This window comes from Megalobrama amblycephala, linkage group LG24 (genome assembly GCF_018812025.1).
Source record: "Megalobrama amblycephala isolate DHTTF-2021 linkage group LG24, ASM1881202v1, whole genome shotgun sequence".
In the NCBI taxonomy this organism is placed as follows: Eukaryota; Metazoa; Chordata; class Actinopteri; order Cypriniformes; family Xenocyprididae; genus Megalobrama; species Megalobrama amblycephala.
In genome coordinates, this window is record NC_063067.1 from 9,050,014 (window position 1) to 9,067,513 (window position 17,500).

A 17,500-nucleotide genomic window follows, 5' to 3' on the forward strand; every position below is an offset into this window, starting at 1 on the left:
TTTGACAAAGTAACTTATTCCTGTGATGGCAAAGCTGAATTTTCAGCATTGTTACTCCAGTCTTCAGTGTCACATGATCCTTCAGAAATCATTTTAATATGCTGATTTGCTGCTCAATAAACATTTATGATTATTTTCAATGTTGAAAACAGTTGTGTACTTTTTTTTTCAGGATTCCTTGATGAATAGAAAGTTCAAAAGAACAGCATTTATCTGAAATACAAAGCTTCTGTAGCATTATACACTATCGTTCAAAAGTTTGGGGTCAGTAAGAATTTTTATTTTTATTTTTTTGAAAAGAAATTAAAGAAATTAATACTTTTATTCAGCAAGGATGCATTAAATCAATCAAAAGTGGCAGTAAAGACATTTATAATGTTACAAAAGATTAGATTTCAGATAAACACTGTTCTTTTGAACTTTATATTCATCAAATAATCCTGAAAAAAAATATTGTTTACATTAAAAATCTTAGTGGTTCCAAACTTTTGGACTGTACTGTATGTATATATATATATATATATATATATATATATATATATACATATATACACACACTTTATGTAAACAAACATTTATGTTAGATGAGATTAAACAATTTGACAGCACTAAAGTGTATATATATATATATATATATATATATATATATATATATATATATATATATATATATATATATATATATATATATATTAGATAAAAAGATTTTATATGTTGCTTAGAGAAAATTAAAGTTATTTCTGGGACCATTAAGACTTTTTGAATTGACATCTTGATGACTAGACATTTTCCATATATATTCTGATTACCACAAATTAAAATAAAGTTGTCTTCATGCAAAATAATGACAATGAATAATTCTGACAAACTGCATGCCAGATGCATGTTAAAACATCTGCAAACTTTGGTTAAAAGTGCTAAAAGAGTTGGAAAGACACAAAAAAAAAAAAAAAAAAAAAAAAGAATCCATATGCTAATGACGTGTTGCTTTTAATGCTTGCAAAGAAGTGAAAATTATTGATAACACCACACAGAAATGAGCCATGTGATAGTTTTATTATTATAAGAATATAGAGGAAACAACTATAAAACCCTAAATGCAGCTAATGTACAAAAAACCTGAAATGCTAAATGCAATCGCAAATGGGTTTCAGTCAAACAAAGTGCATTACTTTGAGCAGCAAAAATGTAAACAAACTAAAATAATTTTGCTTTTAGCAAACAAGAGTAGAGCAGCCATTCCTAACAGTATAGCTACAAAACAATCACTCTTCAGTAGTACTTTGTAAAAGTGCTGCATTTCCTGCAACGGAACAGAACATGCTAGCGAATGTTCAAATAATTCAGTGCAACTAAAACTCAAACTAATATTTGGTCTGTTTGAACAGAACAAAACAAACAAACTCTTTCTTCTTCCAAAAGCTTAAATGGTTTTGTAGTTCAAGTACAATGGCATCATTATATATCACAATAATACTTTATTGTGTTTTTACACAATTCTCATAAAAAAATGTCTATTTATTCTAAAGTGCTCTTGAGGAATGTTAGTGTTTCGAGTTGGTTTTAAGGGACTGTGTCATTTGTGCGCATTATAATTTGGTGCGAATTTGAAGGCATGCTGAATTTACGAAATCCCAATGGTTGACTATATTTATCAGAGATTCTCTTCCTTACTGACTTTTATCTTCTCAGATACTGTGATATAATAAATACTGAAGTCTGTTATGATTCTATTCACACATAAGACCAAAAGGTAGTCAACTTACTTCAGAGTGCAACACTATTCAAGATATGCTTTTTTAGTCAAGTAGATAGACAAAATGCCTACGTTAAACTCTCCAGTAAACAAGGTTAAATGTAGGAATTAGTATTTCAATTCACTTCTAAATGAAATCACACTCTATCAAACGCAAACTGATTCAAAAGGTCCTGGAATACCATAAGCTTAGAATCAAAACTATTTGGCATTAAGCTTGTCGAGTTAAAGCGCATTCTTTTAAATATGCGTCGATAATTGATGTAAACATCATAAGGTAACAGCAGAACTGATTTTTATGAAAATAATGTGGATTTCGCTCTTCATCACTTCAGTTGGCGATTTTTTCAATTTCGTCAAGGTCATCCGTGTCCAGCCTCAAAATTTTCTTATCTGTTGGGAAAAACAAGTGAATAAATTAAACAATCCAATTCAATATAATATTTATTTAAACTATTATATTGAATTATAAGATAAATATAATATTAAAGACTAATTTTAGAATGATTCATTATTTTGTAATTTATATACATTACTATTCATTACATAATTAAATAAAAATTAAAATGTGCATTACATATACTATATATACTAATTATTTATAACATTTATGTATATAAATCAGGGTTATTAGAGTTAACTAAAACTAGAACTGAAATGATAAAAAACAGTTTTGTTACTTAAAATAAATTAGAATAAAACATTCACCGAAATAAAATTTCATTTAAAGTGATGTACTAAAATAGCTAAAACTAAAATAAAAATTAATTTAAACTAAATAAAGCTATTAAAAATGACAAAAACACAACAAAATTACTATAACTAAAATGAAAACGGAAAATATAAAAATAAAAACGTATTCAAAAGATTAAAAAACACTATAATAGTATCTCGATACCACAAGAACACTGATTTAAATTATAAAAATAATTAATAATTATAAAATTCATTACAATTTATAGTCAAATCAAAATGTATTCAGACACCTTGAACATTTCATTCATTATTACAGTTTATTCACTATAGTTTAAAAAATGGTAATAAAATATGACAAGATCTCAAAGTTAAACTGTGTCAGAAAAAATTAATCTTAATTATGTCAGATAACACTTAAGCAAAACATGGTCAGGTCAAAGTGTCTGAATAATTTTTGGTTCCAAATTTTTTATCAATTTTACTGGTAGTCCACTGTATGAAGAATTTTTGGGTATAATATGTCACAGTTTCACAGTTTACTTTATTTTGCTATCCTCACTTACATAAATTAACTATAGTGTCCTGCACCCACTAGAAAAATATATATAAAATTATTATTTTTTGACTATATATGAATATATAATATATATATAGTGCTATCAAATCAATTAATCGCAACTAACATAAAAGTTTGTGTATATATATATATATATATATATATATATATATATATATATATATATATATATATATATATATATATTATACACACACACACAGACTGTTAGATGCGATTAATTGATTTGACAGCACAAAATATATATTTTAATTCACTTTTAATTGTAGAATTACTCATTATTTTTGTAATTAATTAAATAATTACTGGTTGAACTATTCTTTTAAGAGATAAACTAATGGAGAGACTTACTAAAATGCCTCTCGTATGTCTTGAGAATCTCCATGCTGCGCTGACTGTCCACCATGTTGACAGCGAGTCCTCTCTTGCCAAAGCGTCCAGTCCTACCGATCCGGTGGAGGTACGTTTCGTTGTCTGGATTGCCATCTTTGTCCAGTGGAAGGTCAAAGTTGATCACCACTGACACTTGTTCAACATCAATACCTGTGGACGGATAGCTTGATTATTTGAAGATGGCAGAATTAACACATAGATGAGTTATATACAACTAACTCATCTTTAGGTTAAAATAGCATATTCTACTAAGGATGGATGTAAAAATACAGCTTTGCATCTGATTTATATATATATATATATATATATATATATATATATATATATATATATATATATATATATATATATATATATATATATATATATATATATATGTGTGTATATTCGGTAGTGTACATGCCTCTTGCACAGACATTAGTAGTGATGAGAACTTTCTCCTTGCCATCTCTGAAACGTTCAATAACAGCTGCTCTCTGCTCAACCACCATTTCCCCACTGAGGAGCGCCACCTGGTGGCCCTCTTTAGACAGCTGGCCGGCAAGCCAGTTGGCTGTTTTTCGAGTCTGAGAAAAGATAACATGAAATGATTGAGTGAAAGAAGCAACAACACAGAGAAATATCCACCAGAGGCAAACAGACTCACATGACAGAAGATCATAGCTTGTGCGATAGTGATGGCTCCGTAGATGTTACAGAGTGCATTGAACTTGTCCTCCTTGCTGTTGCATTGCACATAGTACTGCTTGATAGTGTCCAAGGTCTCCTCTTCTCGTTTAAGCTTGATGATGTTGGGATCCGGCACGACCCGCTCGGCAAACTTCCACACAGAGTCCTCAAAGGTGGCAGAGAAAAGTAACATCTGACAGCCTTTGGGCAGCATTCTGTAAGAGACAGGAAATAGAAACCTTTTATACTCACTCTCATGCTAAACAGTGTTGCCACTTCTCTGCATTTTAAGTTAGTTTTAAAAGTCCAAAAAGCCAGTATATGTTAAAGCTCTGCCCTCTTCTGGAAAGGAGGCCGGGAGCAGCAGCTCATTTGCATTTAAAGGGACACACCCAAATATAGGTACATTTGACAAGCTATAATAAATGATCTGTGGGGTATTTTGAGCTGAAACTTCACAGACACATTCTGGGGACACCAGAGACTTATATTACATCTTGTGAAAGGGGCATTATAGGTGCCCTTTAATCTAAAAATCTTACATATTGTGCCTTTAAAAGAAAATGCCTCACTACCTAATTAATAATAGTAAAAATAAAGAACTATTATTTTTAAAACTTTAATTAAGCATAATTCTTGTTGTTAGATCAAGTGTTGTTAAGAAGTGTTGTTATAGATCAAAATCATTATAGAATGTAATCAGCATTATAGATCATGTTTTTGTATATTTGCCTGCAAGGTTTCAAAGCCAGTTCTCCAAACACTAGTGAAAGTTCACCTCTGAATGCGGATGCTCTGGTCTTGGTGTCCCTGTGTAGCAATCATGACATCAGCCTCGTCCAGAACAAACACTTTGATCTTTTTCGGGTCGATGAGCTTCAGCTTAACGCACCAGTCCAGAACTGTCCCAGGTGTGCCGATGACGATCTGCTCCTTGATCTTAACGCCACGCTCCACTGACAGAGGCACAGCAGTCATCACGCTTTTAGATCTGGTTTACACAAGATTCTGAGGCATCATTTAAGTCACTTACTTTTATGTCCTCGAACAGCATATGCCAGTTTAACTTCAGGATAAAACTTGCCCATTTGCGCAATGACTTTACCCGTCTGCAGAGCGAGTTCATATGTGGGAGAAATGCACAGACACTGGAAGAAAGACACAATATTATCAACATTTCAGTTAATAGTTTATGCTGAAACGAAAACTCGCCCTTATGACTTTTGCAAGAAGATATTTTACAGATTTAGTTTCCTTATGTGCACCATGAAAAAAAATATTCACCATATTTTTTAGGAATAAAATGTTTTATAAATCAGGCAATATATGTATATAAGAACCAACCCCACAGTAAAAGCCTTCAGAAAGTTGATAGGAATATACTGGAAAGTTTGGTTTATGTACTGTAAGTGCTACTGAAATGGAGACTTCTGGCTGAGTAAATGACAAAATGGCCTTTAAAAATATGTATTGTAATTGAAATCTACAGATACAGACAAAGTGTCATAAAATAAACACTTAAATGTGTATTTCAGATGTTTTCTTTCCAGTACTCTGAAAGAAGGCAAGTTATGGAAGCAAAATGACCTAAAAATCTCAAAATTGACCAGTGCCTGAAGAAACAATGGTTTTTGCCTGTAGTGTCTTGCCTTAAAAGGGATAGTTCACCCAAAAATGAAAATTCTGACATCATTTACTCACCCTCATATCATTCCAAACCCTTAAGACTTTTGTTCATCTTCAGAACACAAATGAAGATATTTTTGATGAAATCTGAGAGATTTCTGTCCCTCCACTGACAGTCTACACCACTACCACTTTGATGCTTCAAAGTGTTCATAAAAGAGATTGTAAAATTAATCCATATGAAAAAATTAATTAATCCATTTGCAGTTTAGGCCAAATTTTCTGATGAAACTCAATCACTTATATGATGAACAGATTTAAGCTTTTATTATGGGTGTGGAACGACATGAGGGTGAGTAAATGATGACAGAATTTTCATTTTTGGGTGTACTATCCCTTTAAGTCAGAATGAAAGGGAACATTCGAGTGAATCTCAGTTTTCAAACTCACCTGCGGCCATTTTAAGCCTGGGTCCACATGACTGAGCATGGCCAGCACGAAGGCGGCTGTTTTACCAGTGCCAGACTGAGACTGAGCGATCAGATTCTGAGGTCTGTGAGTGAAGGAAATTCATATTATGTGTTATATGAAACTTCACACTCATACTCTCAGAGATTTCACATAAATTTTATAATGGTCCAATATTGTGCATCAAATATCCAATATGTGTGTCACTGTTCTTTTAGTCAAATAAAAACAAATTAATTCCAATTGTGTGTGTGTGTGTGTGTGTGTGTGTGTGTGTGTGTGTGTGTGTGTGTGTGTGTGTGTGTGTATCTATCTATCCATCCATCCATCCATCCATCCATCCATCCATCCATCCATCCATCCATCCATCAAGCAGATTCCAAAATAAGAATATACTTTGATGTAAAAGGTGCTGATAACAGTTTGTGTTTGTGTATAATATATTTTATATATATTTTAAATATTTTTATATTTTATATATATATTTTATACACACACACTGTTATCAGCACCTTCTACATCAAAACATTGTTATTTTTTATTATGGAACCTGCCAGAACTGATTTCGCTTGAAATTCACTTTTCACTCCAAACCCTCAATAAAACATCTGTATTAAACTAAAACCAAATTTATAAAATATGTGGACTTACGGTTCGGCGAGCATCATGGGAAGGGCATTCTCTTGGATTTTAGATGGTCTGTTGAAGCCCATTTCATAGACGCCTTTGAGCAACTGAGGTTTCCTGAGTTACACAAATTAAAACAAACTAAATTGACACATGCAAGCCACCTGAGAGGCGTTGAAGTTTCTAAATATAGTGCATTGTCTCATTTCATTTTTTATTTTTTTTCTCTAAATATTCATAAAACATTAAGCAGTAATTGTTATGAATGCTACCATTTAAAAGTTTGGCTCTAATGTTCACCAAGGCTGCATTTATTTGATAAAAATACAGTAAAAAAACCCAAAACATTAATATTGTGAAATATTACAATTTAAAATAATGTCACATGATCCTTCAGAAATCATTCTAATATGACGATTTGCTGCTTGAGAAACATTTCTTATTATTATCAATGTTGAAAAAAGCTGTGCTGCTCAATATTTTGTGGAAATGTTATAGATTTTTTTTCAGGATTATTTGATGAATTGAAAGTTCAAAAGAACAGCATTTATTTGAAATAGCTTTTTTTGGTTACAATTTAAACATCTTTTCTTTCACTTTTGGTTAATTTAATATATCCTTTCTAAACAAATAAAAAGAGACCTCAAACTGTAGTGTAAATTCAGTTTTTTCCTCAGATGTCATTGCTTTAACACTCATGTGAAGTACTCACAGTCTCAGCTCCTCGAAGGTCTTGACTGAATACAGTGGTGAGTTTGGGTCTCTCTGAAGAACCTCCACTTGGTTTGTGTTGTTGACCACATTGCTTCTGATCAGCTTATTAAGGAGAGACTGTGTGGCTTTGTCCTCTAAAACAGTATATTAGGAAAGAAGTTTACTCTGATCGTTTTTCACGGTCAATTAGGGTTGCAAAGGGGCGGAAACTTTCCACAGGAACTTAACCTGGGGAATTTTGGAAATATTACAATTTGGAAACTTAAAGGATTCGTCCACTTTTAAATAAACTTTTCCTGATAATTTACTCACCCCCATGTCATCCAAGATGTTCATGTCTTTATGTCTTAAAGAAATTAAGGTTTTTGATGAAAACATTCCAGAATTTTTCTCCATATAGTGGATTTCAACGGCTACCAACAGGTTGAAGGTCCAAATGATTCAGTGCAGCTTCAAAGGGCTTTAAACGATACCAGATGAGGAATAAGGGTCTTATCTAGAGAAACGATCGGTCATTTTTGAAAGAAATACAACCGTTTATGCTTTATAAACACAAAATATCACCTTGAACATACTTCCCGTTTCCCCATTCTTCAAAACGATTACGCTGAATGTTCTACGCCTTCCCTATTCTACTTACAGAAAAAAACTAAACTGGCGCCGCGTTTGTTCCGTAAGTTGAATAGGGAAAGCGTAGTACATACAGCGTAAGCTGTATTTTTAAAAAAAAATGACAGATCGTTTCTCTAGATAAGCCCCTTATTCCTCGTCTGGTATCATTAAAAGCCCTTTGAAGCTGCAATGAAACTGTAATTTGGACCTTCAACCGTCTGGAGGCCGTTGAAATCCACTATATGGAGAAAAATCCTGCAATGTTTTCCTCAAAAACCTTCATTTCTTTTCGACTGACGAAAGAAAGACATGAACATCTTGGATGACATTGGGGTGAGTAAATTATCAGGAAAAGTTTATTTAAAAGTGGACTAATCCTTTAACAGGAATTTAAGGGAAATTATGGGAATTAATTGGAAATTTTGGGAAATTTATATACATTTATATAAAATGTATCATATAAAAACATAAAAAAAAAATAAACATTTTGTTTGGTCATAAAATAACATTTTTTGCTTCAATTAATTCTATTTTAGTAAATATGTAAAAAAATATTTTTATTGCAGCAATTATGTTATGTGTTATTTATTTTAGTCTCACATGATCCTTCAGAAATCATTCTAATATGCAGATTTGATACTATAGTTATTATCAATGTTGGAAACAGTTGTGTTGCTTAATATTTTTTGGAAACTCTGATAATTTTTTCATGATTCACTGATGAATACAAAGTTAAAAATATCAGCATTTATTCAAAATAGAAATCTTTAACAATATCACTTTAATATCACTTTTTTTTTTATCAATTTCACACATCCTTGCTGAACAAAAATATTAATTTCTTTCAAAAAAAAAATAAAGAAAAAAATTACTGACCCCAAAATTTTGAACGGTAGTATACTGTTACATAAGATTTCTATTTTAAATAAATGCTGCTCTTTAAAATTTTATTCATCAAAAATCCTGAAATAAGTATCACAGGTTATTAAGCAGCACAACTGTTTCCAACAATGATAATTGAGTATCAAATCAGCATATTACAATGATTTCTGAAGGATCATGTGACACTGAAGACTGGAGTAATGATGCTGAAAATTCAGCTTTGCATCACAGAAATAAATTATATTTTAATGTATATTTAAAATTTTAGTTATATTAATGTTTTTTTCTGTATTTTTGATCAAATGTGCATGTTATGGACTGGGGGAATGCACAGTGCATGCAGGCGGTGTGGCTTCAATAGCCCTGCAGTAAGCAGTGTGCTGTGTGAATGTGATTGAGGAATGTGCAGTGTAAAAATTTAACTGAAATTGCATTAAATCTGGTTGTTTTTACCAAGATTATGCTGCAAGATGTTTTTCAACTACATTTAAGTACCCTGTTATAGGCTAACCTGCAATTTTGCAAATTCCCTGTTTATTCCCGTTAATTCCCATGGAAAGTTTCCAGCTTTGAAAATTCCCTGAATTTTGCATAAAGCTTGGGTGTCATTTTAATAAATACCTTAAGATGCAACCTCACTTTTTTAAAGTCTGAATAATTCACAATAGCACTAAATGTGTATTAAGCAAATAAATGGGCCTAATTTTAATTTTATGTTGACTGTAACAGTTTAAAAATGAACCTTTTTCCTCTTCATCAGATTTGTCACCATCATCTACAGGAGGGAAAAATAAATGGCACATAAGAAAATGCAAAGAAATCTTTTAATGCAATTATTGTTAACAGTTATCTTATGCATCTTTAATAGTTCTCACACACACACGCACGCACACACACACACACACACACACACACACACACACACACACACACACACACACTCTCTCTCTCAAATCATTCCAAACCTGTTTGTCTTTAATTGGTCCCTTAAGAAATTAAAAAAGGGAACTTTTGAGATTGTTTCTTCTATTAAGAACCAGATAATCTTAATTTTATTTGATGAACACCTTTTCAAAGGTTCTCTTTTTGTGTTAAGCAGAAGTCAAACAGGTTTGGAACTGCATAAATATTAATTTCTGTGTGAACTATTGCAATATAATAATGTAAAACGTTACTACCATTAGTCTGACGTGAAGCTGTATCTCCCGCTTCCATTATCCTCAAGTTCTTAATCTGTTTTCAAACAACAGAATTTACAGTTTTAGAAAATATAAATGCTCTGCCAATATTCACAACATTCACAAATTAAGCATTTGTCAATAGTAACGTCTTAAATTGATTAAACACTGTTAATGATTTAAATCAACTAACGTTAGATGCTAGTTTAAATGCTAGCTAGCCATAAAAGACACGTAATGTAAATTACACACACACTCACTAGCTTTCAAACAGCACAGGCTTATTTTCTCACACGACCGTTAGATAAAAGTTATGTAGACTTCATAGTTAAGTGGTTCAAAGTCAAACTGTAGTGACTAAAACTGATCTAGATTTAAAGTCTCATACAGGCCGTGTCTCAACACCTAGTTAGAAAGCATTTTGATGGTCAAAACCGTGTTTGGACGTTCCAAACGCGCATGTGACATTCAGAAATGCCACCTAGGTAGGTGGCTCACATGGATTTGAGACGCAGCCAAACTCTGACTCACCGCCGCTAGTGCGCTAATCCAATACAAGTTACAACACAATTAAAATCACATTTTCACTCACAGGCTTGGCTGTAGACTCTTGTTCGTCCACAGCTAGAGCCCACGAATCGGTTGACATGGCCTCTGTCGCAGATATATGAACTATTAAACGGTCTTGATAAGTCTTCAAATGGGATGTCCACTTCACTCGACTCAGCTTCGCGAGAACGCGCAAACTGACAGCGCGCGCATAGAATGCTGTCCGGCCGGAAGTCAGCACATGATACCCAGTTCCAGTTTACTGTTCATCACAAACAATTTCATGTGTAAGTATCTGTGTTGTAGTCTAAACCAGTTTTAAATATTAAAATAAGTTAGTTATTTGTCTAAAAAGCAAATATAATTTTCCACTGACTTTACTGTTTGGCGCCACAGAGGCCTATGCAAGTCCAACCGCATTTCCTCACATATATATTACACAAATTTAATATAATTGTGTATGGATCTATTTTGTTTTTGTATTTTTATGTTTTATTTGTAATGTTTTAACATCTAGTTCTAATTAAAAAATTTTTTTTTTTGTGTGTGAATTCTGTTTGCCAAATTAAAATTCCAGTATATTCATATGGAAATTATTACAGAAATTGATTTTCTAAAAAATTGTTAAAACTTGCCCAATCTCCCCTAAATATATAATAGCCCAACTTTTACTTTAAAATCCCTATTATAACACTGTGTAACACCTGTACTTACTGTGGAAGAAATAGTAGATTCACACTATATAGGGAGCGAAGTCATAAACAATGTGTTTTGGCTTCACATTTCTTGACTTATTCCTCTGTACCATCATATAGGAACCATAATTGATGTAACCATGGTAATAAGGAGCCATGCAGGTTTTGTCAGTGGTTACTATGGTCTTCGTAGAAATGCCACAGTTAAATTCTGGTTACTGTGCAAGCATAATGGCAGTGATTTCCATTAAAATATGTTTAAAATCTTCTGACCTATAGTATACAGATACTATCAAAGCTATCAAAATCCCCTATTTTGTACTATTAAGGAGCCATATACTTTACATTTATTAATTTAGCAGATGCTTTTATCAAATGAGAAATACAACAAAGAGATTCATCCACGTTATCAGGTAGAAATCTTGAATATTGTCAGTTCTCATAAACCCAAGTCATGATGCTTCAACATGTGAAATGATTTATTAATCAATTAAGATGTTTGAGGTCATTTTTCTGTTACATGCAATCTTATATTTGTCATTTTGCATCACAGGCAATAGGGTTTTGTTTATTTGTGCTTGCTTTCATCATAATTGAGAATCACATGAATGTGTTCGAGAAGAGTCTTTATTATTTAAAAAGATTATCGTGTAGCTGATATTTATGACTTTATTTATGTCACTGCCGTCGGATTTGAAATTATTTTCTTCTTTATTGCAGATGAAATAATCAACGACCACTGCAGCCCTCAGTAAATCCAAGCAGATGAGATAAGAGACATTCAGAGGGCGAGCAAGAGGGAGAAAGAGAGACAGTAAATAGCACATGTTAATTTAATTGAGAAACAGAAGCTGAGATTTAAGCCAAGGCGGCACACATCACTAAACACACACACTCTCTCTAAACAACCTGTTGTCATTTAAAAAAGAAGAAGAAGAAGCCCTGGAGGCTCCATATTGATTGTCATGGTTACATCCTCTTTAAAAGCAGATTAATCACACATGCCACGGCCACGAAATGCATGCAGAAATCCCTATCATATTGAAATCGAGATAGTGAGCTTAGTAGTCACTGGAGGGAAAACATGAATGATGGAAGGACGGACAAAGACAGGAAAGGAAACGCAACCAAAACTGTCAATCTGCAGGCTGAATCCTTCATGTGATCTATGATCTCTCGCCCTCCCCTCCTTTTCCCCTTGCATGGTGTTGCATTTCAGCCTGTGGTACCCCTAGCTATCAAATAGGATACATGAATGGGCTCTCGTCACTGATTACGGAGAGACAGAGAGGTGGGGGAGCGGGTAGGTGGGTGGTACAGATGCTGAGGGGAGAATTGAGCGTTGGCGGGGGGTGGTGGGGTTCCTGTTAATCTGTTGCACAGGACAACCTCTCGCTTCCAGCTTCCAGCTCTTGTGTTTCTGCCACAGCTCCTCTGAGCTTCATAACCACATGTTGCTGTGCTGATTGACTGCATTAACGTTCCTCCAGCTGCTTCTATATCTGTCGGTCTCTCTGCCTCCCTCCCATCTTCGTTCCGCTCAGTTGTTGTGTTCACCTCCAAGAGGTAGAGAGCTTTTTGGAGTTGCAGCCGATTATTTTGGACATCACTAATGCAGAGAGAGAATTGCGACCGCTGCAGATGTGAGGTAAGAGTCCTGCTTTGCAAAAAGTGCATGAGGAACTGAACTCAAAGGGTTCGATTAGGATGAAATCTTGCGGAGGCATTTTGTTTTAGGTTTAAGGTGAATTTGGGAAGTGTTTTGAAAACCTCTAAAAGAGATTTCACAAGCTTGCAAAGTGATGCATCTGATGGAGATGCAGGATCAACAGGTGGTTGTTTCTGTGCCGCGTCTCCCGCGGTGAGTGTGTTGGCAGCCGTGGAGTGCGTGTAGTGGGGGATTTGGCTCTTTCGTTGGGAGTGAATCACACTCCGTTGCTCTGGGGAGAGGATGGATGGGAGGCGGGGGTTGATCATTGTCTGTCACTTTGGGTTCTCCTCATTTGGGTCCCCTTGAATAGAATATGCAATTTTCATGCATTTTCAAACAAAACCAATCTCATCATTGAGGATTAATTTGATTTTGACCTTTACCTGGTCTTTCCAGTCTGCTGGGGTTTTTAAAAAGCTTAAATGATTATTTTTGTGGTTTTAATGTCATTGGTTTAATCTTAAAAATTAAGCAGGTTTTCACCCCATTTTTAAAAGAACCATTTTTTTCTTCAATAATCTAATCTTTATTTTCAACAATAGAGAACCTTTTGTGCAGTGGAAAGTTTCCATCGATGTTAAAGGTTCTTCATGGAAGCATAGATGTCAATAAAGAACCTTTGTTTTTAAGAGGGTTCATGCATGATTTCAGTATCATGTCTGAAGATGATATTGACACCTTTGCTTTGTGCAGAAATGCCCGCTCCTCTCAGGACACATGATGGCAGTGTTTGACCGGTTTGCTGTGTGTGATGGCAGTCAGGGGCGAGGGGGAAATCTATTGCACTGGTCTGTCCGCTCTCATCTTGTCACGCGGCACTGTGCCAAACCCTAATCCATTAGAGAGGGGGTGGCGTTCCTCTGTCTCTGAGTTATGGCCATGTGGACACCTCGATGAAAGCGTCTGTTTCTTTTCTGTAATATCGGGAAGCTGTTCACCTCAAACATTTATGTCCTCCGAGAATAATTGCTCATAAATCTGGAAACTGGCCGAAAAACAAGTCAAATTTTCAAAACACTGACCCTCTGTGGAAGTTAGATGGAAATTAGAGGATTGCCATAAAGCTAAGTCATACTGCAGTTCGCTTTTAAAATACTGTGGGGCATTGTTCAGATGTTGTTCGCTCAGAGCTCAACAAAGTTCCTGTTTGTATTTGTCTAAGCTATAGCAGATAGGTAGAGGGTTTGGGAAACCTGTTTGGAAACCATTTCTCATAATTCTGTTTGATGACATCTGCTTTGAATATAAGCTTTATCACAGATGTAATGCATTACAGGAAATAAACAGACACACAAATGTTGATAATGGATAGCATTAATTGTTGACTTAGCAGTTGATATGAGCTTTTCAATGCCTGATGCAATTGCTGTCACAAATTGTTGCAGCAAGAATGAAATAAAGGCTGGATCAAAGTGATTTTAATGAACACAAATCAAAATAACTCTCTCGGAATTCTCAAAATACAAAACGCAGCACACAGAACAACCACTTTATACAGACGAGATCTGACAAAGGACACTTGAAACTCAGGGCAATATATACAAAAAATAATAAAAGGGAGGAAACAAGAAACAGGTGTGGCAACTTAATCAAACAATGAATAACCATAGCAACAAAGGAAACAGAACAGGAAACAATAAAAAATTAAAGTTCAACTCAGGCTCAGAACAAACATGATTTACCGTGACAATTGCAAGGTTGCTGACAAATAGAGATGGGTAGGTTTAGAGTCAGGGGGTGGAGACGGGTAGGTTTAGGGATATGTAAAGTGGGAGGAGTTGGATCTAGAACCAGGGGGTGGAGATGGGTAGGTTTAGAGTCAGGGGGTGGAGACAGGTAGGTTAAGGTATATGTAAAGTGGGAGGAGTTGGATCTAGAACCAGGGGGTGGAGATGGGTAAGTTTAGAGTCAGGGGGTGGAGACGGGTAGGTTTAGGGATATGTAAAGTGGGAGGAGTTGAATCTAGAACCAGGGGGTGGAGATGGGTAGATTTAGGGATATGTAAAGTGGGAGGAGTTGGATCTAGAACCAGGGGGTGGAGATGGGTAGGTTTAGAGTCAGGGGGTGGAGACGGGTAGGTTTAGGGATATGTAAAGTGGGAGGAGTTGAATCTAGAACCAGGGGGTGGAGATGGGTAGATTTAGGGATATGTAAAGTGGGAGGAGTTGGATCTAGAACCAGGGGGTGGAGATGGGTAAGTTTAGAGTCAGGGGGTGGAGACGGGTAGATTTAGGGATATGTAAAGTGGGAGGAGTTGGATCTAGAACCAGGGGGTGGAGATGGGTAGGTTTAGAGTCAGGGGGTGGAGACGGGTAGGTTTAGGGATATGTAAAGTGGGAGGAGTTGAATCTAGAACCAGGGGGTGGAGATGGGTAGATTTAGGGATATGTAAAGTGGGAGGAGTTGGATCTAGATCCAGGGGGTAGAGATGGGTAGGTTTAGAGTCAGGGGGTGGAGACGGGTAGGTTAAGGTATATGTAAAGTGGGAGGAGTTGGATCTAGAACCAGGGGGTGGAGATGGGTAGGTTTAGAGCCAGGGGGCGGAGACGGGTAGCTTTAGGGATATGTGAAGTGGGACGAGTTGGATCTAGAACCAGGGGGTGGAGATGGGTAGGTTTAGAGTCAGGGGGCGGAGACGGGTAGGTTTAGGGATATGCGAAGTGGGAGGAGTTGGATCTAGAACCAGGGGGTGGAGATGGATAGGTTTAGAGTCAGGGGGCGGAGACGGGTAGGTTTAGGGATATGTGAAGTGGGAGGAGTTGGATCTAGATCCAACCCCGCCCCTTGGATCTTGTTTTCTGCAGTGAGGACCATCTCAATTAATATTAAATATATTAATGCTAAAATAGTTATATATGTATGCCAAATGTTTTTAAGTTAGAGTATAATATCATATTCTTAGAATGGCCAAATATTGTCTATTACTCGACTGTATAACTCAATTTGGTTGTGGAAAAATTTCAGAAAATGTTTGAGCTCATATTAAAATCTGTTTTTTGTAAACCTGACCAAAATATGAGGTATTTTTGAAGTCTTTTCTGAAACTCTATTGTGGTCTTCAGAAAAATCAGAGAAGCATGTTCAACAAAAGTCTTTTATTCTCATTGCTAATTAGAAGTAATTGAGATAGTTATATATGTAGTGTATATAATATAAGAGATCTCATTTGTGAAAATGTTATTGCTTGGAGATTTCAGTTTTAGTCAACATTTCAGATATGTCTAGGAGAAAAAAATCAGACTTGTTGTAATGAGTATACTACAGACATAAAAAATGAATGCAGAAAACAGCTCAAATCATTTGGTCCTGGAAGGTTTGAGTTCATAATGAGAACTTGTGATTGCAGACTTTGTATTTTAGCAAATCTGAGCACGGTTTGAGACATTATTCAGAGGAGATCTCTTCTGAAACTCTAGACTGAGAATATTGGTGTCCTTTTCCAAGGAGAAAAATCTGTGATGCATTAGCTTTCCATTTAAATTCCATTACTGTCTGGGAGAATCAATTGAAAAGTTAAAGAGATCTCATTCGTGCACTGAAAATCAGCTAATTTGAGTTTTACATCATGTTAATCACTTTTTCTGGAACAATCATTAATAGAACTGAGACATAGATGCTGTTCTGTATCGTATAACTCTTCTGGTTTTTGTTTTTCTATAGTCTGAAGTTCTCTGCGCTGACCTCGGGTAAAAACTGACGAGTCATGACATCAGCACTGCATCTGTAACAGTGCCAGTGGCTTTTTGATGTGCCAGAGGCTTCTGTTCCCTTTGATGGTGCTGAGCCAGACCTGAGCTTTGTGTGCCACAAATCCACCATGGGACGGGGGGTGGGGTGGGCCTGTCAGAGGTCTTCATTTAGACATGGGGAGAGGCATCCACAGTGATACGGATAATGCTGTTGTCCTCTCATCTTCATTAATGTGACAGGCATGAGGGCAATGATGAGTTATGATGTGTGACGTCTGTGAATATGAATGACTTGTTTTTTACAATGGCCACAGAACTGCATTAGATACAATATATCAAGCTATGTGGCATTTATTAGAAGGGCAGATTTGCACAAACACACTTTACATACAAAACTTCAGTGTTTGTATGGTTGTTAGATGTACTGTTCAAAGTTTATTTTTGGTGATTTTCTGATGATCAAATTTTAGTCGAACATGTCCAAAATTAATGTAGTGAACTACATCTGTGGTTCTTAATCAGTATTTTTAATTTTTCAGAGAATATATTTTGAATTGAGTTTATTTTTCTTTTTTCTTCTTTTTTTTCTTTTTTTTTTACTGAAAACTCACAAAATTGTATTATATTTATGCTTAAAACATGATAACACAATGCAGTA

General features: G+C 35.1%; 2 protein-coding genes across 6 annotated transcripts in view; one reads left to right on the forward strand and one right to left on the reverse strand.

Annotated features, from left to right (window-relative positions):
• Positions 1-1,037: 1,037 nt before the first annotated feature.
• Positions 1,038-10,985, reverse strand: ddx19a (DEAD-box helicase 19a). Of its 3 annotated transcripts, none has more exons than XM_048177944.1 (12): positions 10,791-10,985; positions 10,219-10,253; positions 9,763-9,797; positions 7,525-7,660; positions 6,837-6,929; positions 6,168-6,270; positions 5,125-5,239; positions 4,870-5,047; positions 4,069-4,306; positions 3,826-3,988; positions 3,381-3,572; positions 1,038-2,149 (listed from the first exon to the last, which is right to left on the reverse strand). In XM_048177944.1, exons 1-12 carry the CDS (start codon positions 10,845-10,847, stop codon positions 2,088-2,090), a joined length of 1,407 nt encoding a protein of 468 aa, XP_048033901.1. In that variant the 5' UTR covers positions 10,848-10,985; the 3' UTR covers positions 1,038-2,087. The 3 variants fall into 3 exon arrangements, with proteins under 3 accessions (XP_048033901.1, XP_048033900.1, XP_048033902.1); XM_048177943.1 differs by having other exon boundaries at positions 9,763-9,795; positions 10,199-10,253; XM_048177945.1 differs by lacking the exon at positions 10,791-10,985 and adding an exon at positions 10,459-10,477 and having other exon boundaries at positions 9,763-9,795; positions 10,199-10,253.
• Positions 10,896-17,500, forward strand: part of vwa5b1 (von Willebrand factor A domain containing 5B1) — a 58,116-nt gene continuing 51,511 nt past the window's right edge. For 2 of the 3 annotated variants that reach the window (XM_048177939.1, XM_048177942.1), the window contains exons 1-2: positions 10,896-11,034; positions 12,163-13,090. The gene's annotated coding sequence lies outside the window, so the exon portion shown is untranslated. The remainder of the gene's footprint in view (positions 11,035-12,162; positions 13,091-17,500) is intronic. The other variant, XM_048177940.1, reaches the window with a different exon arrangement.

What these genes read in the sequence shown, in the direction of transcription:
- ddx19a (XM_048177943.1), bottom strand. Translation starts at nt 10,847, where the DNA reads ATGTCAACCGATTCGTGGGCTCTAGCTGTGGACGAACAAGAGTCTACA. An exon ending in ATCTGATGAAGAGGAAAAAG is followed by an intron (nt 7,661 to 9,762) that starts GTTCATTTTTAA and finishes ATACTGTTTTAG; the next exon opens with AGGACAAAGCCACACAGTCT. An exon ending in CAGGCTTAAAATGGCCGCAG is followed by an intron (nt 5,240 to 6,167) that starts GTGAGTTTGAAA and finishes TCTTTCTTCCAG; the next exon opens with TGTCTGTGCATTTCTCCCAC.